The sequence below is a fragment of the Ictidomys tridecemlineatus genome, chromosome 3 (assembly GCF_052094955.1).
Source record: "Ictidomys tridecemlineatus isolate mIctTri1 chromosome 3, mIctTri1.hap1, whole genome shotgun sequence".
NCBI lineage: Eukaryota > Metazoa > Chordata > Mammalia > Rodentia > Sciuridae > Ictidomys > Ictidomys tridecemlineatus.
In genome coordinates, this window is record NC_135479.1 from 89,284,139 (window position 1) to 89,310,990 (window position 26,852).

Here is a 26,852-nt window from a genome sequence, read left to right on the forward strand (position 1 = left end):
TCTCTACACTGAGAACATATAAGAGCCAAGTGGCATAACGAGATCTGGAGGATTAGACAAGAGAGATTTAATACATTTTGCCTGAAACAAGGAAGCGTCAGAAAGAGAGAGGAGCGCACATTCCGATTATAAAATACCTTCCAGGAACAAAGTGTAATGGAGGAGGGAAATTATTCTAAATCTCTGTGTAGACAAGGAAATGGCCTGAAGATAAGGAAGATAACATTTGAAGTAGATATTAATAAAAGAGTTTCTATACATCAGAAATTCTGAACACTTAAGAGGCCTGTAATGAAGAGGAAGAGTGTCCCCATCACTGGGGATCCCATAGCCACACCCAGCTGGGGACAGGCAGACTGGAAGATTGGTAGCCCTTAAAAGTGGGAGCTATTTTAATGATATTCTCTCCAGGAAATACAAATGGTGTCCTTTGGGAATAACGACTCAAGGAAGAGTTTTGCAACAGACTTCTGTATCTAAAGAAAGAATTTATAGGTCAACGTAAAGCTCCTAGCGGCATTCAATCACAGAGCAGGCCTCGAGATAGAAGGTGATCTTTTAATTTTCTCTAGTCCTCAAGCTGATATTGCTAGAAATGCCCAGAAAGCAACATTGACCTCCAAGTTGGTTGATACTAGAGGCATTAGGTGAAGAGACATCACTGTTTGTCTTTCTTACTATGAATATTTGGAGAATTTTTTTTACTTCTGGTTTTGTGTGAGAAAGAAAAGAACACAAAAATAGAATACAAATTAAACTTGCTATGTCATGCTCACTGTAAACTCTTTCATGTTGAATATCAAGGGCGGCATATAAGGAATCGTTAATCTTCCTAAGTATGTTTAATAATGTATCATTATTATGTTAAACTAGCATAACTATGCCCTTAAATCTAAATTATCTGTATGCATGCAGTTCTTGGTTTAAATAAAAGACTTAAAGAGATCTATTAATCTGACTTCTAATACATATATATATATATAATATATGTACATATATTATATATATTATTTGAAGTAGATATTAATAAAAGAATTTCTATACATCAGAAATTCTGAAAACTTAAGAGGCCTTTAATGAAGAGAAAGAGTGGGGATCACATAATAACCACACCCATATAATAATATTATATGTCACAAATTATAATATGTAATATATAACATTATATATCATATTGTATATTTATATATTATATATTATTAATATATTATATTATTATATGTTATATATTATATATAATATATATTGTATATTCTAGTACATATATATATAATACTATATTATTACATATATCTTACATATTAAAATCCCTATTTATGGGACATACAATTTAGAGATTTCTGTGGGAAAAAACTGTCAAGTACAGCTATATCCTTGTGGCAGGCTGAGAAACACTGCTAATGGAGGGCCAAACTCCAAGCTGTTGACAAGATGACTTCTGAATATGATGGCCACCTTGAAAAACATGTAAAGATGATGGCCTCAGGGAAGAGATCATCCATCAATAGCCCTGGTTACATGTGGCATTTAAAATATGTCCACATGTGAGATGGCTGGCAATGCAGGAAGCTTGGGCTTGGGAACCGTAAGGCTGCCACGTGGACAAAGTGAAGCTAATTTCAAAGTCCAGCTAGAACAAACTATTGCGTCTGTCCCAATCGTCCTTTATGAGGATGCGTTTATGATGTTTCTCATTATACATGTGGAGCCTGGACGAATGTCAAATCAATAGCCATTCATATTGTATATTTATATATTATATATTATTAATATATTATTATATGTTATATATTATATGTAATATATATTATATATTCTAGTACATATATATAATACTATATTATTACATATATCTTACATATTAAAATCATAATATGTAAATTCATAATATGTATTAGATGAAACATATTGTTTCATCTAATACATATGCATCGATTACCTCCTGTGTGGAGGCTGGGTGCACCTGATCTTATCTTCTTAACACCATGGATTTGGGCCATAGAGAATTTTAGAATTGAAACAAATTACTTAGGCTACCAGAAACATAGTAAGAAATGAAAAATTAATATTGACTTAGGGTGTGCTTCTTAGGGAAACATTTCCAAAGAACACATACTATTTTGCTTGGGAACGGGAAATTCAGAACTCATCAAAACCTTTGTTTTATTTTGTACTCTGGGTACTTTGACCCTTTGGCTTACCTTTCCTTTCCTCTTTGTTTTTGGCCAACTGATGGAAATAATTCTATACTTTTGGGAGTTACTAGACTATAGCACTTCATTTTAAATGGGTTGACTTTGCAGGCATTTTGACATATTTCATATCCCCAGTTGGAAAGTTAGCATCATCTTGGGGAATAAAAGAATTACCTACAATTAAATGTGGTTGCATTTGAAATTGGCCTCCTAGGGATTCTTATGTTAATTATGTTCGGGTTCTATTCATAACAATAGAAGACTATTGAACCAAGGAAGGCTTTCTAGCAAGGACCCCTGCTGCAGAGAGCTGTAGCTTCCTGTTTATCTTTACAGAGCAAAAGTGAAGCTTTTAATCAATTAAAAATTTGCAAATGTGTTCTGAATGGATGGGGGTCACAGATGTGTGTGTTTGTCTGTGTACATATTTAGATCTCAGGAATATAAAGACCTCTTAGGGTATCCTTATTTAAAGTGCAAAACAATAAGGCAAAATGGTAAACATTTTTTGAGTGTTCACTACGAGCTAAGCTCTGTCCAAGACAGAGAGGGAAGGAAATGATGAGGGAAGTTGGATCCTCTATTCTTGAGCTCAGGGTCCTAAAAAAAAGACTCTCTTAAAAGGTAAACTGTGACAAGGTATATGAGAGGTGCAAAAGAGATGTTTTGAAAGTGCAGACTGAAGAAAAAGGTAAGATTGCTTTGCTTCATCAGACCCTGTCAACAGATGTGCAGCATTTAAGGCACTGAAATGGATGGAGTGGTAAGAGTCTCTGTGTATACAGTTCTCGACACTTGAGTTGTTTGTTTTCACCCAAGTTCTCTCCAGTTCCTTCTGTAGCTGTCTCTCAAACTTTGCCTAATTATAGCTGATCTGCAAAGCCTGGATTTTACTGCCTTGTATTGGTGGGACAACCATATTTGTCCTTAGGGCACTTACAGAGCATTTCAATCCATTCTTGTCTCTTTGCCTGCAACATCTAGAGCAATCCCAGACACATCAATAAGTATTCACTGAATAAACAAGCAGATGAATCTTCTGATTCTTCCACATTCCAGATAATATATGGAGAAGTGATTGATACTTTCTAGTTGAATGTAATGGTTGAGTGATTGTTTTTGCACATCCAGTGTCTGCCTTTTTATTATACATTGAGACCCTTAAAGCCTTATGGGAAGAGTCAAGAGTTCTGGTATCTGTTACCTCATTTCTATACAAAGGTTTTAAGGCTAGACTTGTGGTCTTTAATGAGAAGTGCCCATCAAAATCATATGGGACTTAAGAACATACACAGTCATTTAGACCAGTCACCTGACTCTTGAGAGTCCAATTCAGCAGAGAACCCATGCATCCTAGCCCAGGTGGGCGCCTCCACATCCCACTGTGCCATGTTGGCCCAAGGCCCATCACTTCATGCCATGACTGTGCCCCTGTGACACGTTGGTTTGGGCCCCAGAGTTTCTCTTCTCTCCTCCTTCCACCCCATGACTCTCAGGAAGGTTTTCTCAAAACCTAGCTTCATGAGGTCATGGTTCAGCTCAGCAACCATGAGTAGCTTCCCAACCAGAACCTCAGCCCGCCTTCCCCATCAACTTATCTGTTGAGAGACTCCATAAGCAAGGCAATATCCTCTCGTCCCATGAACACCTGTTGTCCTTGCCTCTGAGCCAGGACCCCACTATCAGCCCCTTGCCTCCATTCTGGAATTCTGCCTTTCTTTGGGGCTTCTCCAAACTTCACCATCAGAACCACCTTTCTAACCTCATCTCACTCCACGAAGTTTCCTGGAATATTAGAGTCCACATTGTTCTCTTTCTTAGAAATTCTATACAACCTCCCACTTGTGCCACTTGTACTGTTACGTTAATAGCTTGAGATGAATCTGTATTTAATGTGATCTGTTCTTTTCTGCAACTCTTAATTTCTTAGAATGTTGGAATGACATCTGCCTTCCACATTTCCTGTATCTAGCTCTTGTAATATCCAGAAGACGAAACTCAGTAAGTGCTCTTAAATCAAACAATTGCAGGGGTTTCAGGCCCTCCAGATAGGAGAAAGTACTATTCATGTATTCATGCATCCATTCAGGACCCAGACAGGGTTTATTAGCAAGATATTAGTAAAGATGCTTTCAGGTGAGTTATGTGAGAGGCTATGAAGAAAACAAAGTAGGGTAAGAGGATAGAGAGAGTGCAGATGTGAGGGCTGGGATGTTAGGGTGGCTAGGGAAGCCTCTATGGTTAGTTGATGTTTGAGCAGAGACCTTAAAAGAGGGAGAAGACAGGTGGGGATCTGTTCACCTTCAGGAATAGTCGGCACAAAGGTCTCAGGAAGATTATGCCTGTCACATCTGAGCAGCAGCAAGGAGGCTCAGTGGGATGAAGGGACAAGGGTGGGGGGGGCCAGTGTAAGGAGTTAATGTCAGAGAGGTGATAGAGCCAGATCATGCTGGGCTTTTGCACGGTGCAGAGTTGGGTTTTATTTTAAGTTGGCAAGCTTCAGGCAGGTCTTATACAAGATAGTGATATGATCTGTTCTATGCTTAAAAGAATAGCTCTAGCTCTGATATGGAAAACAGATTTCTAGGTGGCTGGAGGTAGGTCACCAGGGAGGAGGCTGGCACTTTAGCTCAGATGAGAAGTGAATGCATTATCACCTCAGGTAGGTGCTAGATCTATGCTGAAGGTTGTAACTACTTGCTGCTGGATCAGATGAGGGCTATGAGGAGAAGACTTCAAGAACTTAGGGTCTGAGCAACTTGAAGAACTGGAGAAAGCTATGGGAAGAGCATATTTGGGTGCTGGGTGATTAAAGGCTGTACTGACACCATCTTTGATCTGAGATGCCCATTAATCTAACAAGCAGAGGCTGAGGAGGTGGGTGGATGTGAGTTCAGATGGTAGACTCTCTTTGCTATAAAGTGAGAATATGGGATGACAGTTTGGACCTTGAAGAGTGTAGCAAGGTGAAGTTTATTTTAGGCCATGCTTGTTCTTGTTTCAATGTCTTTCTACTTGCTGTTCCCTCCACCCACAAGACTCCTCCTAGATTGTCCCTTGATTGCCACTTATCATCTCAGATCAGAAAGACTGCCCTGACCATCCGACTAGGTGCCCCACCTGATTCACCCAGGTCTTTTTGGTCTGTCTTTCATGGAACTTATCACCCTCTGAAACAATCACGTTTGTTTTTCTTTATTATTCACCTAGAAAATGAACTTGGGGAGGGCAGATCCCTGGTTTGCCCATCCTCGGTGGCATCCACAGTTCCAGAACGGTGCCTCTCACAGAGTTAGCACTCCTAAGCCAACTTGCGATGAATGCATGCATGAATGGATGAAGGAAAGGTCATTTTTGCATTTGAAAGTACAACTGGAACCCAGAAGGAAATAAGCCAGAGATGGACAGGGATGTAGAGATGTCCCTGAGAAACTGATTCGTCCTTTAGAAGAAATGCCTTTTCGATGAGTTATTTTGCTGCCTGTCTTTTCATTTGGAATATAATCCATTGTAATCCCTTTTTTCCTTTCATTTCGACTGCTATGAGGGAGTTGATTTCAAAGATTTAACACATACTTATCATTAGTCTGGTAAATCAAAGCCTGGTATGGGTCTAAAATTGAATTATGTATTGCTTTTACACTTGCTAGTCTCATGACCTTGCAAAGGGTAACTACATTCAGCAAAAATGTCAGTCTGGTTTCAAAATACATTTTCCAGAGCAGTGCAACCTTGGTACATGGTTCCCATTTCAAGTCAACGTCATTTTATCACATGGAAGTGAAGCCAACAGATTGTTTTCGGTGGCAAAACCTGCATTCAAAAATAAATGAGTTCTCCTGGAAACTGAGTCTGTGTGAGACAAGCATAACTTTTTTTTTTCCTTCATCTCTCTTCCTGAATTTGAATCATTTAAACATAAGGCTACTGAGAAAGACTGAAACAGAACTTTAGTATATTTTTGTGTAAAATGAAGCCTGCTTTTGGAAGCCCTGGGCAGTCAGGAAGGGTAACTGTAAATAGGATTAGCTCTGTTGCAACTCAAAGTCAACATGCATGGATGCCTCTGGCTTAGGAAGTTTCTTTTCATGTAGGTACGATGGATATGGTAGTAAACTGTGGAATAATCCTTACTGCTAGTGGAAATCTGCAACAGAGGGTTTCAAGAGAAAGGCTAATAAAGATCAAAACAAAGTTAACATTCTGTGAGCCATGCTTAACTTATGGCCAGGTTGTGTTCCCAAGGTCAACTTTTAGTTTTCTATTTAGACTAGTGTCTTTCATCTGGGGCGATTTGCACCCCCTCTTCCCCACAAGGAATCTTTGGCAGTCTGGAAGGACTTTGAATTGTCTAGAAATAGAGAGAGATGAGGTTGTTACTGTTATCTAGGGGTAAAGGCCAGAGATGTTGCTAAACATCCTATAATATAATGTATGCGTCAGCTCCCAAGGTAAAGAATTATCTGGCCTCAAATATCAATATTTGCTAGGTTATCTAGGGTTGCTTTTTTCATAAGAGTAGAGTTATAAATGATAGCAATATTCCTACTGCACAGGGCTATTCTGGCAAAGATGGCTATTTTGTCCACTAAAACCTTCATAGAGAGCTCATAGTGATAACTGCATTAACTATATTTTCTAGCATCTCTTGCATCTAGATATTACCATAGGATTCTTCTCATCAATGAACTGAGAGCAGAAGAGATATGTGTCACGTCTGGCTCAGGGTTCTAAGAAGCAATTGTTCCTATCCCCGGCTCTCTTTTCCCTCCCACCAGCTGGATATAAATCATGAAGTCATGAAGTGGTTCCCAAACTTTAGACACATCAAAATCACTGAGAGGACCTACTCAAATTCAGATCCCCAGGTGCCCCTGGTGGAGCATCCAATTGATTCAGGGGGTCTGTGGCAGGCCTGAGCATGTGCATTTCTCACCAGTTGCCAAGGCACACTTGGTTCATGGAATACCTCTAGAACACTTGTCTAAGGGGGCTAAAAAGTCCTAGGATGGAAGAAGCCTGATGATATCTGAGTCCCATCTGGAGAAGAGGCCTCCTTCATGTTAATATCAATCCTGGCCTGTGACATGAGCCAGAAAGGAATGACTATCATCACTAACTTGGGAGTCTTTGTGTCACAGCAGCTTAGACTGTCCTGAGGTTTTCTTCTGTGCTCTGTCTGTAGAACCACAGAATGATTTTTATCAGCAGAGGAAATCGGGGCTGGGAAAGATGAAATGTGTGGCCAAAATTCCATAGTGAAAGGTATAGCTAGCAATGAAAAAACCGTGTCTCACTCCCCACTGAACATTTGACCAATGACAAAGCTCAAAGATCATGGTTATAAATCATGGCATTTGCAGGTAAATGGGTGGAGTTGGAGACTATCATGCTAAGCGAAGCAAGCCAAACCCAAAAACCAAAGGCCAAATGTTCTCTCTGATAAGTGGATGTGGGTCCATAATGGGAGGGAGGGGGTGTATGTGTGGGGAGAATGGAGGAACTTTGATTGGACAAAGGGGAGGGTGGGGTAGGGAGAAGGTATGGGTGTAGGAAAGATGGTGGAATGAGATTGACATATTACCCTAGGTGCATGTATCACTGCACATGTGGTGCAACTCTACATTGTGTACAATGAGAAATGAAAAGTTGTGCTCCATTTGTGTACAATTAATTGAAATGCATTCTGCTGTCATGTATAACTAATTAGAACAAATAGAAAAAAAATCATGGTTATTAGTAAGAGTTTGATTTTTTTTTAAGGCGCTTTGGGAAGAGACTTCCTGGCAGAGTCAGTGGGAGGTTGCGAGGTGGGGCTTGTGGTCTTGCTCACTCACAGGGGTTAGGTTGGTCTGTGAAGGACTTGGTTGACCAGCGTTTGAATCTCCTCTCTATGTTGAGTGAATGCTGAAAGTTCCCAAGTGGACTGTGGATATTTAGCACAAGGCCTTTTTAAGTGTAGCTGCTTTTTGCTCTTTTGCACATATAACTCATTTGAGGAAATCTTATTGCCTTCTTTTGAACTCCAGCTATAGAACCTGAGGACAGAATTACAGGGATTTATGCCTGGCACAGATAGATTAATTTTTTGATGTTGGTTTGCTTATGTTGATAGTTTTCTAGGATTTTGCATACTCCATGTTGAAATAAGCAAGCAGTTAGTAAATAAATTCAGGAAGAAAAAAAAAAGAATTATGTAGTTCATTTGTTTACCTGAGTAAGCAGATTATTTGGTTATAACTATCAATCAGTTATTTACCCTTTCTGGACATCCTGAAAAATCTAAGTATACATGGAAAGTTCCTGAATCAAGTGATAAAATTGTTTATTTTCCTGTGTCCTTCTGGGACCTTCTGAAACAGAGGGAGTGGCAATGGAGATTCTGGAACGTAGCCTTGGGTTACCTAGTGTGTCAGAAGCTGCCGTGTTCTCATTGGCAAAACACATGATGGTCTGGTCACCTCCAAGGTCTTGCCACTTTCTCACACTCAATAAATGTCAAAATATATTGTGACATTTTACACGTGTCCACTTGCTATGCGGGGGAGGGTACACACAATGTATTTTTTTTTTTTTTTTTTGCAAACAACTGACACTCTGATTTAGGACACTTGGGTTCATGTGTCAATGCTGGGAATCAGTCTCCGCTGGGATCAAAGGCAGAATCTCAACAACTGTCTCTCCAAGAGGGAGGGGGAGAGAGAAACAGGGACCACCCCTGCCTCCACGTCAGCCTGTGTCCTTCCCAGGGATGTCCCAGTCAATCTCCTTGGGAACGAAGGCCTCAGTCTCTCAGAGGACGTTTTTCTGTGAGTTGATCTGAGCCCTATCTCTGTAAGCACTAGGAGCTGTCTTGTCACCTGTGTGGCCATTCTCTATATTATCTAGTTTGGTTTTCAGTGCTGTCTAAGGTGAATACGATGATCTCTGTGGTTTGGAAAGGGGTTCATCCCAAGGGCTGAGCCTGCTTCAAAGCCTGAGTTCTTGCACTTTGTCAAAACAGGAGTTTCCATTTAAAAAAATTGTGTGGTGAGTCAAACGGCAAAACCTAATTTGTGGCGTAAAAATGCAAGAGCAAGTAATTCTTATTGTGAATTTATTTTGGAGCTAAGTGAAGAATGATAATGTTTTGATTTAGTAATGGGAAAAAAACAATGGCAGGGAGCTGGCCCCAGTTCTAAGTTATTTCTCAGATGTTCTTAATTCATCATCATCATATAACCACTTCTCAGCATTTGCAGCTCTGAGGACCTAATGGGAGCTGTGGTTCACATGGGCCTGCTGGGCTTGTCTGCTTTGTCGCGGCACTGCTGCCCCTGCTGATCCCTAATCCAAGAGGACTTTTCCATGATTTCTTTTTTTGTGGGGGATGTGGGCTGCTGGGGATTGAACTCAGGGGCACTCGACCACTAAGCCACATCCCCAGCCCTATTTTGTACTTTATTTAGAGACAGGGTCTCACTGAGTTGCTTAGCACCTCACTTTTGCTGAGACTGGCTTTGAACACTCCATCCTCCTGCCTCAGCCTCCTAAGCTGCTAGGATTACAGGCATGTGCCACTGAGCGTGGCTTTCCGTCGTGACTTCTTGAGACACTTGTTAAAACATTTTTGTGGCTCATTTCCTGCATAAGCTGATTAACCCTGCTTCATTTAAACACCTCAAAAGGCCTATTTCAGTTCCTGATCACTGATGCCTGCTCCAAGCTGGGTGGTTGGCACCCGAGAGAGATGGGGGCGTGGTGGAGGTTTATATTCTCTACTGGAAAAACGTTCCAACTCTGTGCCCCATGAATTGGTTAGTGGCCTAGTACTGGCAGGCCCAGTAATCTTCCTAGTAAGAAAGACATAGTGGCCCAGTTAAGCACACCAACACGTCAAGGGCAGGTAGGAGGTGTAGCTTGGGAGGGTGAGAGAACACCAAAATCTGGGCAAAAAAGCTGCCAAGACAGAGGCTTGAGCAATATATTCTGGACCTTAATATGGCATCACATGGGTGATCTTTTTCTGGAATCAGGATCAAGGGGAAAAGAGGGGGAGAATCCATTTCTTGGGCTCAGATTCTCACATAATCTTTGCAATATGCATTTGAAGAAATATGCCTGGACCTAGCAATGGTTTAGTCTGATTCTTGATTCAAATCATTTGAGATTTTTTAATAGGAAAATACAATCCCCCAACCCAGAGCAAGCAAAGATCTGAAAAAATATTCTCAAATCCACATGTTACTTTTAAGGATGTGTTACCAATGTTTCCTGTCATCAACTCGTTTTCAGGGAAGAGTTTTGAGCCAGATGTGAGTAGGTTTTATTTGTTGATCTCTTGTTTTAAAGTTAAAAGTTGCTTATCTCCCACCTGTGTGAACGGGTAAGTCTGGTCTTAGAACTGTTCCTAGGGGCAGTTCTGGAACGGGAAGTTCCCAGGGCTAATAAAATAGGAATGGATGGATCTTAAGTGGCAATATGAGTTAAAAGTGCAATTCTGATTGGTTAGTCAATGTTGTAGGCCATTTATTCATTTACCTATTAACCACCAAATATTTGCAGAAGGCTTTTCAGTTTCAACTTGTGAACTGGGGACTGAGACATTTTGTCCTTACAAAGCTCCCAGCCTAAAGGGATATAGCCAGGCAAACTGGAGATAATGGCAGAGCATAATGTCTACCAGGAGGGGAGAAGTAATGGGTGCCAGAGAAGGGGGACATCAGCTCAGACTTGAGGAGTTACAAAGCCTCTAGTAGGAAGGGAGGTCTAAGCTGAGACCTGAAGGATACAAGGAATTACTGACTCAGAGAGTGAAGATGGGTGACTGAGGCCAGGGTCTCAGGCAGAGGGACAGCCTTGTATAAAGAGGGAAAGACCTCTCAGCAAGCTGGAGGAACTGGAAGAAATCCAATAACTGGATAAACGGTGCTATGCTGACCAGATGGTGAAGGGAAGAACAAGAGGCAAGATTGGCATCTAGGAGGGTCTGGGGCAGAACAGCCGGGTGGGAGAGAGGGATTGAAGAGACAGGCTCAGAACAGAAGTCATGCATTGTGATTATGTTCTGAGACATTCTTCTCCAACTTTCACATGCCCTTGAATTACCAGGGGATCTTGTTACGAAGCAGAATTGAATTCAGTATTTCTAATGAGCTCCCAAGGGTTCAGCCAGAGCTGCTGATCTGAGGGCCTCACTTTTGGGTATCCAGAATCAAGAGGGCATGGAAGTGCCCCTTTTCCATGTCCAGTAATAGTTATGGGATAGTCCTCTTGGGTTAATGGGGTGCCAGTTGCCTGGGGTAAATCCTGGACACAGGTTCTTGTTTCTAGTCACTGCTGAAAACAATGCCCATCTTCATTCTTCACTTTCATTTTTCTTTCTCCTCATTTTTATTTGTATTTTTTTTTCCTGGTTGTCACTGATGTCAGATCAAGACACGTTGGGGACAAAGTCTCCAGTTGGATTCTGATTATGGCTCGATGGGTGTCTCACCAAAATGACTCAGCGAAAGATGGTCTCCACCTTGGCAGTGGTTCTTAAGCCATCCTTCCAGAGAACTCTGGCATTCCATGAGCTGAAGAACATAATGTTCCACAGAACTTGAATAGAACTGGCCAACTTGTCACAATTGAGAGAGGAGACAATTAATGCTAAAGTGGAAAAATTTTCTTCCAGGTCTTTCTCTTAATCTATTTGAGTGTTCATGAGAGCGTGTGGACAATAGAATAAATTATGAATATTAGCAACAAAGACTGGCAAAATGTGGTGCTCTTGTTTCTATGGCTATGTGAGCTTATGGGTGAGGTTCCATATAAATCCGTGTACTGTGCTCACATTTTCCTAGTTATCGGATAAGACAGGGTTTCATGTCTTCTTTAAAGTGCAGCAGAAATGGATGAGTTCAGGCAGCAGTGTTCTTTGACATTTCTTCTAGCTCCTACACCTGCCCAGGTGGCTCCTTAGCCTCCCTCCTGGACTGAAGAGCAGAGCAGCCCTGCATGGTCTCTTCCTAGCCTGCTATTCCACAGTTCCCAGGTCACATGGTTTCAGGAGTGCTGCCAGGACTCAATTAGGCTTGGCATTTCCCCTCCTTCTAGCAACTCCTGGCTCTTATTTAGTTTTAAATTAAATAAAAATTGCAGCACATGGGTTTGAATTAAAACAAGAGGACTGATCTTTGTAATATGCGCCACATCAATAGGGAAGCTAATTTGTGTGAAGCACATCTCCTCCGTTAATTTAAACCACAGAGCTCTGCCTCTTTGGTTTCAAGGGAACTGGGAGCTGGGGCGGGGGCTGCTCACTGCTAGCATTAACTAGGACTGTGCTGGAGAGCAGCCGGAACAGTTTCAGGGGAGCTTAGCACTTCTCTTAAGCCCTTTGTGCTGGTGTCACAGGATACACCACAGCAGTTACAGCCTCCTGGCCTTGAATTTAAAGAAGGTCTTAAAAGTGTCTCGGGGTAAACTTCCCTGATTGACTCTGAACTGCATCTAGGTTAGCAAGAACAGAACCTGCATTATTAAAATTTTTTCAAGACAGAAGGACAGACTTCTTGGGTGGGGACCCATTCATGGTTTAATGTTCCAAGGCTTCCCATGCATAGATTACTAGGCTAAACAAAATAAATGGGGTGGGGGGTATGCCAGGTGGGAAATTCAATCTCGGCCCTGACAGCTGCTTCATTCAGTCTGGTTGGGTCTGGAGAGGAAGGCAGAGGTGGGGACAGAGGGTGGCAGAGGCTGCGGGTCCTCCATGAACAATGTGATCTTTACTTGAAAACATCACTGCACAGCAGTTGCCTACACAGCAAGCCCTTGTTTCAAAACTCGACAAAGGCCCTCTGTATACCCAGAGGTGAGTAAGAAACAATTGGATTCCTTCTCCAGAGGCATTTAGATTTGGTGGCAAATCCAGCTCAGGTTTTATGGGGCCTGATGCTTACCCATTTCATGGCCCTTTTTGGGAAAAGAGAATATAAAAATGTGAGCATGCTCTTTAGAACACCAGGACCTGTCCCAGGATCATGGAAAGGTGATGCAAACAGAAGCTTAAGTTCATTAAGCTCCCAAGTGATCTACCTCCGCTTCACAGCGCTTGTCTCCTGCCCAGTGTCAGAAAGGCATGCAAAAAGGGAGAGTGAAGATAATGGAAAAGGACTTATCAAATGGCAGGTGTCATCGAGTAAGACAGAAAGTTGAGGTTCTCATTTGACTGTCTCTATCTCTTACCGGGTCACCAAACACACTCTAAGCATGATTAACATTAGACTATATTTTGAAGTAAATATCCTTTAAGGTGTCAGCTGGTATTACGCTCACATGCACAGAAAAGGCTGAACAGTGTATTGTTTGATCTGCTTTGTTGACACCACCTCTGGCTTAAGCTATCTTAAACTGACCCTTTAAATTCTTTGTTTCCTGGAAATTTACTTAATTTACTAGTTATCGGATAAGACAGGGTTTCATGTGTTCTCTAAAGTGCAGTGTAGGTCCTGGGTGAGGTACAGCTGTCAGAATTCATGCAGAAAATCAAGCTGAGTCTGCAGCATTCCCTTTTGAAGAAAAATACCACCCTGAATGTGGGGAACTCACCTGATAGTTCTGATGGGGTCAGTGGGACCCTCAGCCTAAGGCTGGGAGGCGAGTTAACCATGTGTTCAGTTTGTTATGGACTACATGGAGGTCAAGTTTGCATGAGGGACATGTTAGACATGCTGGGGTTGGCTTGGGCTAGGAAGGACATGGTTTTAATTTAACTTTTGTTCTCATGACTTTGAGGGTAAATCTTAGGTAGTATCATGTAGATGAAAAGGTCCTAAATTTGAAGCCAGGAAGACTGGGCTCAATTTACAATTTCATGTCTAATTGGTTAAGCTATTGTAAGCAAGGTATCCAATCTCTTCATGTCTCTCTCTCTCTTTCTCTCTCTCTCTTTACTCTTCAAAAAGGGACCAATAGTAATTCTGGGAAGATTGGTAGACTAGGAAGTGCCAGGAATCTGTCTCCCTGCCTAGACAACAGTTATGCTGGTAGAATTGCTTTTGTAACTCTTGGAACTCTGGTATCTATTTAAGGTTTGCAACTTCAGCAGAAGGCTTGGACAGTAAATTGTGGTTAGGGTTTGTTCAGATTCTACTCTTAGCTCAGTGGCAGCTGCCCATCACAGGGGCATATGTATTCCTGAAGCTGCTTGCAAACACCCTGCAGGAGTCAAGGATGGCAAAAAGAACACAGTCCTGCAGGTATCAGGAATTTATGCTCTGATCACTGGTGCTGGTTCTGATCACTGAGTTGTTGACAAAGAGGTGAGCGGCTGTTGTTGTTGGACCTCCCCCATTGTTGCTGGCCCCTGGCTCACTAGTTGAAGTGGCTTCCAGGAGATTTAAAGGCCAGTGCTATTTTTATTCCTCATATGTTTGTTTTGCACTTTTCCCCATCTTGGAAGCCAGACATTAAAGATCATAACATTAAAAAATAATTGCATACAGAGAAAAAATTAAAAAGTCATGGAAAAGTCACAGACTCACGAAGACCCAAGAAGGCATTAAGTTCATACCTTAACATGCTTTATGTGATTTAAGAAATTATCCCCTGAAAAAAAAAAAGTTGGTGGCAGATATACTGAACAACAACTATAAAACAACTGTCTTAAAGATGCTAAAGTAATGGAATGTGTGGAGAAAATCCATAAATTGATATTTAAACAAGATATAAATATCAGCAGGGAGATTAAAAAAAACTGGAAAGAAATCAAAATGTGACTCTGGAGCTGAAAAGTGCAATAATTAAAAGAAAAATTAGCTAGAGGGAATCAAATATTGATTGGGGCAGGCAGAAGAAAGAGCCAATAAACTTGAAGAGGAAATCATGGAAAATTTTGAGTCTGGGGAATAGGAAAAAAAAGATAGAAGAAAATTAAACAGAGCCTAAGGAACCTATAGACTACCACCAAGTAGATATGGTCAGAGAGCATATATGAAGAAATAATTGCTGAAAACTTCCCATTGATGTCTGATGAAAGACACGAATATAAACATCCAAGAAGGTCTGTGAAGTTAAAGTAAGATGAACTCCAAGAGAGGCACACCAAAACACATCATATTTAACTTTTTTTTGTATGGGGAATTGAACCAAGGAGTGCTTTACCATTGAACCACATCCCCAGTCCTTTTTATTTTTTTTTTTTTATTTTGAGACAGGGTCTTGCTAAATTGCTGAGACTGGCCTCAAACTTGTAATTCTCCTGCTTCAGTTTCCTGAGTAGCTGGGATTATAGGTGTGTGCCACCATGGCTGTCTAGAAGTAGGATATTAATAAGGATAAACACATACACAATTTACAAGGTAGTATTATTACATGGTTTATAACATTGTTTTTCAGACTTTATGTGATTTAAGAGGTAAATACATTATAAAACAATGGTAAATCTAAAAGCTAGTATTTTTGTAACTTTGATTTGTACATTTTCTACAAATTTAAGAGACTAATACATGTGAAAGAATTATTAGTTTTACATTTTTAAGGAACACAGTGTAAAAATGTGCATTTTTATGATATCAACAACCAAAAAGGGCAGTGATAGAGTTGTAAAGAGGCAGAATTTTTATGTTATTGATGTAGCTGGCATAAATCAAAATTAGAGTGTAATAAATTTGAAATTTTAAATGCAATCTCCATAGTATCTATGAAGAAAAATAGCTATAGAATATACACAAAATGGAAGGAAGTAGTAGTAGTAAAAAAAAAATCAACTAAATGAAAAAGAGGAAAATAATGTGGAAAACAAGGTAGGAAAAGTTCTGAGGTATTTGAAAAACATATAGAAAAATGACAGAAGTCCTTCCCTATCAGTAATTACTTTAAATGCAACTATACTAAGGTTTCCAATCAAAATTGGTAGAGTGGATAAAAAAATATGATCCACTTCTAGGCTGTCTACAGGAGACTTTGGATCCAAAGACACTATTTTATTGAAAGTGAAAGTACAGAAAAATATATTCTATGCAAATGGTAACCAGAAGAGAGAAGTAGTGGTCATACTAATATCAGATAAAAATATATTTTAAATCAAACAAGTTTACAAGAGACAAAGAAGGACATCCCATATTAATAAAAAAGTTCAATGCAAGAAGATAATAACAACCATAGGCATGTATGTACCTAATGACAGACCATAAAATATACAAAGCAAAGCCTGAAAGAATTGAAGGGGGAAATATAGTACCGTAATAACAGAGACTGCAGTACCCTACTCCCAATAATGAATAGGACAGCCAGACAGACGATAAAGAAAGAGAGGGCTTAACACATTGAACTTACTAGATCCAGCAGATGGACAGAGTACTCTACCTAAAAACAGCAGCATATATATTTTCCTCAAGAGCATGCAGAACATTTTTCAGGATAAACCATATGTTAGACCACAAATTAAAACTCAATATATTTAAAAAGATATAGATCATATGAAGCATTTTTCCAATCATATTGGGATGAAGTTAGAAATCAATAATAGCAGTAAAACTAAAAAATTCACGAATTCATAGAAATTTAATGTTACACTTTTAAATAACAAATGGGTCAAAGATGAAGTAAGAAGGCAAATTAGAAAATACCAAGAAATTAATGAAAATAAAAATTCAATGTAACAAAACTTTGGGGGCTTAGCAAAAATAGAGTAAAGGGGGAAGTTTATACTTATAAACATATTAAAAAGCAATAAATATTTCAAATTAATAGCCTAACTTTATAATTTAAGAAACTGGAAAAAATAAAAAGAACAAACTAATCCTAAAACTACCAGAAGAAAGGAAATAATAGATTGGAGTAGAGATAAATGAAATAAAAAAAGAAAAATAATAGAGAAAAACCAATGAAGCTAAAAGACGGTTCTTTGAAAAAGTCAACAATATTGACAAACTTATAGCTTGATGTACTAAGAAACTAAATAAAGAAAATCCAGATTACTAAAATAAGAAATGGAAATGGGAACATTATTACCCATTCTAGAAACATGAAAAACCATAGAAGAATTAGAAGAGAGTTCTGTAAAGAATTCTAGGCCAACAAATTGGATAACAAATGAAATGGATAAATTTCTAGGGAAAAAAATTACTGAAACCAAAGCATGAAGAAATAGAAAATCTAAATAGACCTACAACTATTAAGAAGAATAAATCAGTAATAAAACTTCTTTTTACAAAGAAAAACTCTGGGCCTGATGGCTTCATGGGTGAATTGTACCAAACATTCATTTTTTAATTTTTATTTAATTTTTGGTACAGAGGGTGAACCCAGGGGTGCTCTACCATTGAGCTATATCCCCAGTCCTTTATCAAATGATTATTTTGGGACAGGGTCTCATTAAGTTGCCCAGGCTGGCCTCAAGTCCGCAATCCTCCTGACTCAGCCTCCTGATTTGCTGGGATTATGGTTGTATGTCACTGCACCTGGTTTGTACCAAATATTTAAAATAAGAACTAATATTTACCCTGAAAAAACTTGTACAAAAATTGGAGAAGGGAAAACACTGAATTCTTTCTAAAAGGCCATAATTAGTCCCACACCAAAGCCAAAGACACTATAAGAAAACCATGGACCAATATCCTTTATGACCATGGATACAAGAATTCTCAACAAAATAAAATAATAGCAAATCAAATTCAGCACAGATTAAAAGGATCATAAATCATGCCTAAGTGAGATTTATTCCTGGAATGCAAAGATGATTTGTTATACAAAAATCAATCAATGTAACAAACCACATTAACAGAATGAAGGAGGGAAAAATCCACATAATTTTTTCAGTTGACAAAATCCAATTATCTTTAAAAAAATTTTTTTTGTAGTTGTAGATGGACAGAATGCCTTTATTTTATTTGTATATGGTGGCTAAAGATTGAACCCAGCGCCTCACACACGCTAGGCAAATGCTCTGCCACTGAGCCTCAGCCCAATCCAACTATCTTTTATGACTACCCTACCGCCAAAATGAAAGCTCAACAAACTATGACTAGAAGAAAACCATCTCACCATAATAAGAATCTTGTATGAAAAACTGATAGCAAATATCATATTCAGTGGCGAAAAACTGAAGGCTTTTCCTATAAGACCAGGATTAGGTAAGGAAGTTCATTCTTATCAGTTCTCTTCAACATAGTACTCAAAATTCTATTCTGAGTGATCAGGTAAACAAAAAAAATAAATAAATAAAGGCATTCAAATTGAAAAGAAAGAATTAAAACAGTCTCTAGTCACAGATGATATGATTTTACATGCAGAGAACCATATAGATTTCACACACACATTAAAAACTACTAGAGGTAATAAAGAAATTCGTAAAGTTGCAGGGTACAGAATTAATACAGAAAAATCAGTAATACCAACCAAGAACAATCTGAAAAGAAAATCATAAAAGTATTTCCACTTAAAATAGCAAAACAATATAATACTTAGGAATTAACCAAGGAGTTGGAAGATTGGGACAATGAAAACTCCAAAACACTGCTTACAGAAACTCCAGAAGACATAAATAAGTGGAAACACTTCCCATATTCATGGATTATAAAATTTAATAGTATTAAGATATCTGTATTATCCGTATAACACCCATCAAAATACAAATGCTTTTTTTTTTTCCTTTTTGCAGTACTGGGGATTGAACTCGGGGGTGCTTTACCATTGAACTACATCCCAATCCTTTCAGACAGGGTCTTGCTAAGTTGACAAGACTGGCCTCAAACTTACTTATGTTCTTCCTGCCTCAATCTCCTTAGTCAGTGGACCAATGACTTAAGAAACATTTTTTAATTTAGCAAAAATAGAAAATTCACATAGACCTCAGATAAAGCATTAATCTCTAGGATATATAAAGAATTCAAAAAACTTAACACCAAAAAAACTGATAGTCCAATCAATAAATGGGCTAAGAAACTGGACAGACACTTTACAGAAGAAGAAATACAATCAGTCAACAAATATATGAAAAAGTGTTCAACATCTCTACCAACTAGAGATATGCAAATCAAAACTACACTAAGATTTCATCTGTCAGAATGGCAATCATCAAGAATACAGGCAACAAAAAATGTTGACAAGATGTGGGGAAAAAGGTACACTCATACATTGCTGGTGGGACTGCAAATTGGTGCAACCATTATGGAAAGCAGTATGAAGATTCTTCAGAAAACTTGGAAAGGAACCACCATTTGATCCAGCTATCCCACTCCTCAATTTGTACCCAAATGACTTAAAATCAGCATACTACTGTGATGCAGCCATGTCAAAGTTACAGCAGCTCAATTCACAATAGCTAAACTATGGAACCAACCAAGGTGTCCTTCAACAGATGAATGGATAAAGAAAATGTGGTATATATATTTAATGAAATATTACTCAGCTTTAAAGAAGAACGAAATTATGGCATTTGCTGGTAAATGGATAGAGTCAGAGATTATTATGCAAGCAAAATAAGGCCGAATGTTTTCTCCAATATGTGGCTGCTAATTCACAATGGGTGTGGGGGCACTAGGGAAGAATATTATTACCTTAGATTAGGTAGAAGGGAGTGAAGGGAGGGGAACGGGGGGCGGGATATGGGCATAGGGAGGTTAGGAGAATGAAACATTATTACTTTATGTATATATATGACTGCAGATCAATGTGATTCTGTAATATGTACAATCAGAAAAATGAGAAATTGTACCCCATCTATGTATGATATATCAAAGTGCATAAATGCATTCTACTTTCATGTAAACATTAAACAATTAAAACAAATTTAAAAATTAAAAAAAAGTAGAAAATTCATATAGAATCTCAAGGGATCTCCAGTAACCAAAACAATCTTGAAAAAAAAGATGAACAGAGCTAGAGAACTCGGGTTTCAAATCTTGCTGCAAACCTACAGCAGTCAAACAGTGTGGCCCTAGCAGAAAGAGAGACATATAAATGACAAAGGCACTGGTGATGTGGAGTAGAGTAGAGAGAACAGAAATAAACCCTCACATATATGGCAAAATAATTTTTGACAAGGTTGCCAAGACCAATCATGAGGAAATGACAGTCTTTACAACAAACGATTCTGGAAAAACTGAATAACCACATGCAAATGAATCAAACTGGGGGCTGGGATTGTGGCTCAGAGTGCATGCCTAGTATGCATGAGGCAGTGGGTTTGATCCTCAGCACCATGTAAAAAAATAAAATAAAATAAAGATATTGTGTCCACCTATAACTAAAAACAAATTTAAAAAAAAGTGTCAAATTGGATCCCTACCTTACACCATATATAAAACTCAACTCAAAATGAACTAAAGACCTTAGTAAAAGCTAAACTATACAATTATGAGAAGAAGCATAGGGTAAAAAACATCACAACATTGGATTTTTTTTTTTTTTAAAACAGGTCCTCACTATGTTGCCCAGGCTGATCTTAAACTCCTGAACTGAAAGGATCCTCCTGCCTCAGCCTCTCTAGTGGTGGGATTAGAGGTCCGCACCCTGAACCTGGCCCACAGTATTGGATTTTGCAATAGTTTATTGAATATGACACCAAAGGCACAGGTAACAAAAGAAAGACACACAAATCAGATTTCATGAAAATTGTAAAACTGCTGTATATCAAAAGACAATACAAACACGTAAAAACAGCAACAAATGGAACTGGGAGGCAATATTTGTAAGTGACCTTTCTGATAAAGGGTTAGTTTCCAGGCAACAGAGAAAGTCTAAAATTCAACATGAAATGACAAAAGACATGATTTTAAAATGGGCAAAAAAAAACTTGAATGACATTTCTCCAAAGAAGATATACAAATGGCCAAAAATCTCATGAAAAGCTGCTTAATATGACTAACAATTGAGGCAATGCAAATGGAAACTGCAAGCTATCATCTCATACCCACTAGTATGGCTACTATTAAAAAAGAGAAAAAAATACCAGAAGATAAATGGTGAGGATGTGGAGCCATTAGAATACCTGTGCATGGTTGGTAGAAATGCCAAATGGTCCAGCCACCTTGGAACACAGTAGGAATGGATAGAATCAATAGAATCACTACACGGCTCAGCAGTTCTACCTCTGGATGTACATCAAAATGAACCAACAGCAAGTCTTAAAGAGGCATGTGTACACTCATATTCACTGCGGCAGGTTTAACAAGAGCTAAAACATGGAAGTCACCCTACCATCTGTTGATGGATGAATGGACTGGCAGGGTATGTTAGATACATATGCAGGAATATTGGTCTCTAAAAGGAAAGAAACTCTATAATCTGGTACAACATAGATAACCTTTGAGGACATAATAATAAGCCTGTCACAAAAAGACAAATATTATAAGATTCCACTTAAATGAGGCAGCTAGCATAGTCAAAATCAGAGATGGAAAAGAGAAAGGTGGTTGCCAAGGAGCGAAAGGAGGGAGAGTGAAGAGTTATTGTTTAAGGGGTACAGAGCTTCCGTTTTAGGAGATGGAGAGAGTATGGAGATGGTGGTGGTGGTGGCCACACAACTGTATGAATGTATTGACACTGAACTGCGCACCTACAAATGATTAAGATGGTAAATTTTGTTATGCATGTTGTAACCACAATAAAAAATTTTTATTGACACTGAACTGCACACCTACAAACGGTTAAGATGGTAAATTTTGTTATGTGTGTTGTAACCACAATAAAAAATTTTTGAAAGAGAGAGACAACACTAACACCCATCCTACTGTGTACTCTTGAGTCTCAAACTGGTGTCCTTGTAAGCTCCTGGGAAGGTAAAATTGACTGTTGAGTTATAGCATCTCTGGTTCTATTATGTAACTAGCTAACATTGCAATGTCCTCCCATAAAAGCTATGACAGCTGTTTAATGGAAATTCCAATGTTCTTTCTACCCTACCAAGGAATACTATCAATATTATTAACATATAATAAGATGACTGTTAAAAATCTGAAGAAACCAATCTCTTTGTTGTTCAGATTTATTTTAATGTGAAAAGTGTATGCGACAAAAATCTAGTCAAATACATAGAAAGAGGCCCACTTTAACCCATGGTGACTGCGACCCTTGCATTTAAGCTGATAAATTACTAACAGTGACTCAATGTCTGGTGGATGACAAGGATGCTCAATGTGCAACACAATGGTGGTATTCTCTGGACATCAATGTCACATGCAGGTACATGTCCTGAAAACTGGATATGCTGGTCTTTTTAATGATGAGAATTAGCTGATTGGCATTCCCATGGATTAAACTAGTAATGTCCACCCCATTGATGTGAGGGGTGTTATTGTTTTCCTTCTGGAGGGTGAGAATGCTTTAGAGTAGGGGCAGAGAGTAAATCGTTTAGGTCTTGCAAACCATGCAGTCTGTGGTGCAACTACTCAACTTTCCTCCTAAAATGCAAAAATAGTTTCAGGCACTATGTAAACAAAGGGATGTAGCTAAACTACAACTTCATAAACAAAATAAGCATGGATCGGATTGGGTCTCATAGTTTGCTAACTCCTGCTTTGAAATATCATAAATCCCTCATTAAATTATGGGTCTCTTCTCACAACCTTTGGCTGTACTCACCATACTGCTGACTTCTATCCATTTTTACTGAAGTTCTAATCCTACAGCTAAGCAAACTTAGAAGGTGCCAAAGCCCAGAGAAATGATCAAGCCAGGTGGCCATTTGAGCAGACACTTTGCCTCCCAACATGATCATCAAAAACCTCACATTATTCTCAAAACATCATTGTCAAAAAAAAGAGCAATGTTGAAAATAATATCCAAGTTTTGAAAATAAACTGCTGTGCTCCAGAGTAAAGCAATGGATATTTTGATGGGAAAAAAAGGATGAATGCTTTCCAGATCCTAGTAATGCTTTGCAAAAATGCAACCTGATCTTAGCCTCCTATTTGTTAACTGATCAAATTTACCTCTTGCTTTCCATAATAAAAGTCCACTCATTGCCAAAGTTCACTTAGCAAACACATCACATTCTTTATGCTTCTCTCTCTCATCCTACCATGTCTGGAAATATCAGGAAGTCCTGCCAGAAACCTCAGAGGGTACTCTTTAACCTTGGATCTTCATTTGTCTCTACATGATTGAACAATTCATTCTCCATCTAGGAGTTGCTCCCTTTGACTGTGTAGAAGAAGCTAGAATAGACCTGAAGGTGAAATAAACCTTTTGTTGCTGGTACTACTTTTAAGAATGTGAATTTTTAGGTAGTTGGTAGGGTTAGAGGTGGGAGTCTCACAGATCTAGGTTCAGGAGTGCTTTTCTCCTTGACCAAGCTACTTGACCCCTTGGAGATCCTGAACCTCTGTTTTCTCATCAACTAATACTTGTTTCGCAGGATTGATAACAGTGAGCAACAAATAGCAAATATTAGTGTTAGTTTCTCTCACTTTTTCCATATGCCCCTGGGTGCCCCCAATTCTATTTGTTTGTACTATTCTGATAGGAGTTTTCTTTTCTGGTTTTGTATATCCTTCAATAAACTGCTGCCGTGTGTGCTACAAATGTACCTAGAACACATGTAGGGTCTAGGAACTATGTACCCAAAGAAGATTGATGGGTGGAAAACATATTGGATAGAAAGAAACCTCAATCTCCAGAGTTGTTCAGCAGTCAAAAGAATCATCTTGTGCTCTTTTGGAAGGAGCCTTTGGGTGTGGTTTCAGTGATTACAACATAAGCTCCTTGGGAGCAGAGATCTCGCCGGTTCATCAACCAGAGCCCGGAACTCCTGTTGGGCATCTGCCCAGTGCTCAGTTCACATCTATTTTCTCAACTCATAACAGAGCACACTTAGATCCAATTTGTTTTTGTGGTCACCACGAGAAGTTTCTGGACCCCAGTATGGGGAAGGAGCAGGGATTCTAAGAAGTAACTTTAACATTGGATGAGGATGACACTGGTCACTCACCACTTACCCTAATCATGCTGTTCCCCAAAAGATAATTCAATTTCCTCCGTGTGGAAGCTGATTTGAAACAGGTCAGGGGAAAGTGAAATAGCCACCTTTGGCCTCTTTCTGACAAGATGCTATATATCAATGAGTTCTCTTCAATGGCATTTCCTGTTTGGAAAGGGAAATCCTGCTGTCACCCTGAGGAAGTACCAGCATGGTGCTGGGTACAATGGGTCTCTCGGGCTCCTCGTGGTGTCCCCTGTTGTGTAATACTGTGTGAGCACAATGCAGTTCACATACCTGAAAACATCATCATGTGCTGAAAGTTCCAGGGGATCCTCTGCTTTCGGCCCAGATTGAGGAGGAAGGAGAGTGGATATATGTTGCAGGCTCTAGCAACAAAAATTGCAAGCTGTAGACAAGCACAAGGACACGTTGAGGAAAATGTCACTGTGACGAGGGGTTGACTCTCAGCTTAAATATTGTGTCCTTAAGCTGCTCTATATTACGACCCAGAAAACAAAGATAAACATGTCAATGCCTACCTGTCCATCTTGCTTCCAGAAGTCATCTCTCCATGTCAATTCCTTTCCAGAAATCATAGAGAACTCTGCCTTTCTTTGAATACATACGTGATTTAAAATTGTTTGCCCCATACCATTTCAATCACTGTGAATTTTCTCATCACATTTATGGTGCCAATGACTGGCTCCATCCTCAATTCTGCTGTGAAATGTGAGGCAGTGACTGTTCCTGGCATTATCTTCTCAAGCAGCGCTTTAGAAAGGACAAATGCACTTTTCTGCTCATGATTCGCATCTCACTTTCCATCAGTTTATACACTCGTATCTAGCCAGTTTTGCTTCCCTTTTTCTTTCTTAGTGGATTTAATTTTGAGAGGAATTGTCTGTCTAAATATGTGATACAACTGCCGCTTTAAGAGGCATTTTATTAAAATCAAGGTTGTAGAAGTAAAAAAATCTATGAAAATACTGGTGTATCCATCTCTTCTTTTTTTTTTTTTTTTTTTTTTTTTTGCTGACTTTGACTCCATTCCTGATGGTCTGTTGTGGTTTGTTCTCAATGGAGTAATATTATTTGGGAAGAGGGAACTTTCTCCTTAGATCCTGGTTTTGAATAAAATTTGAGAAATCAGACAGAGTAAGAATCTGATGAAATTAGCACGATAGGCTAATTTGAGAGTTCAGCTGAATGCTCAATGAAAGGAGGAGGAGATGGTAAGTGCAGGTGCTTAGTTAGGATAGCTTTAAAAGAAGGGTCAGCTCTCCTGGCTGTGAAGATGATCTACCAGTGCCACAAGAAGGTATCCTCTCATTTTCCACATAGGAAGAAGGACAGCAGCTGCTAACCATGCCTGGGGACATTCCTGGTGGCTCAGTGTCCCTTTAGGCAGATATCTGTTCCCATTGGGGATGCTTCCTGCCCCAGGCCTATGGACATGAAAGTCCTCTGCATTGAAGGTGAAGTCTAGATTTTATCTGTCCTCTTAGGAAAGCAAAGATGCTTTCTTACTGAAACAATTTTACATGTGCACAATATTTATAATGTTGAGAGTATATCTATCATGCAAATTTCATCAGTTCCTCATTGTATGTTAGTTCCAAGGCCATCATTGAAAAAATAATTTTACCATCTTGCAATGAAAACATCTCCAAAGCTTAATAATCTTGCTTGCCTTTTGATGTACGAATTCCAATTAAATACATTTCCCATAAGAAATGTCTTGACATAATTTTTATGTAAATGATTTATAAATTTTTAGCTAAATATCCTTGGAATACTTTAAAAATGTCACTCTCCTTTAGTGTTCCCTCTTATTTCCCTCAGTATTTTCCAAATGTCTTATCCTGAACTACAGGTATCTAATGATGTCCCCAATTTGTTAGGATGTTTTTCTCTCCTGACTGGAAATGGCATTGTCTGCCTGAGTCTGAGCCTCACAGGGAAACCGAGGTCGTACATTTAAAAGTCACTAGTAGGCTCTCTTCTCTCATCACCCCATGTTTTGTATTTCAAAGGATACAAAGGCTCCAAGTATAAAAAGAGCATTAAAGATGTGGTTCTGGAAAGTGAACAACGCCAGGCCCATGTAACAGAAGATGACGTTCTCGGCCAAAAAGTTCATGAATTCAAACAACTGAAAATAAAACAGAAACCAAAAATTAATTATCACTCAGGCTTCCGTCCACTGAAATTCTGGGAACTGTGTTTGATGAGCCAGTGGTTCTCCATCATCTGGAAAGCCATTCAATGTGATCAGCCTCTCTGGGGCCTGTGGTCCCCACCAATTCTGTCAGGTCAGTTGACTTACCTGGTTCTCTCTCTACCAGGTGACACAGGCCACAGGCATGGCCACATCCCATTTTTTTCAACTGTGAGGCTACAAGAGTTACCCCAGGTAGTACTAACCAGCATGATTCTGCCATGCAGTGATTCTTACTAAGATGGCAAAATATTCCATTCAAAAAACATAAATTGAGTTGCAGTAAATGATGCAGGATGACTTAACCCCTTCCATGTATCATCCAGGAGATGTACATAAGTACCCAGGCCCCAAAGAACCAAATTAAAAAAAAAAAAAACTTAGACTAAATTACCCTCTTCAGGCAGGCAGAAGAGACAAACTTGGGAAATTTGGAATAAGGATGAACTTTGATTATATTTTAGCATTAGCACAATCAGTTTATTTCGAGCCCCAGACAATGACACTCATTAAATTGACTGATGTAGGCATATCCATTAAATGTCTA

At 39.1% G+C, this 26,852-nt stretch overlaps 1 protein-coding gene across 2 annotated transcripts in view; it reads right to left on the bottom strand.

Annotated features, from left to right (window-relative positions):
* The window catches only part of Slc9a9 (solute carrier family 9 member A9), a 541,578-nt gene that overhangs the window by 184,662 nt on the left and 330,064 nt on the right, over positions 1-26,852 (bottom strand). For both annotated transcript variants that reach the window (XM_078043469.1, XM_078043468.1), the window contains exons 10-11: positions 26,126-26,239; positions 24,382-24,493 (exon numbers count right to left, since the gene is read on the bottom strand). In XM_078043469.1, the coding sequence (XP_077899595.1) occupies positions 24,382-24,493; positions 26,126-26,239 (226 nt within the window). The remainder of the gene's footprint in view (positions 1-24,381; positions 24,494-26,125; positions 26,240-26,852) is intronic.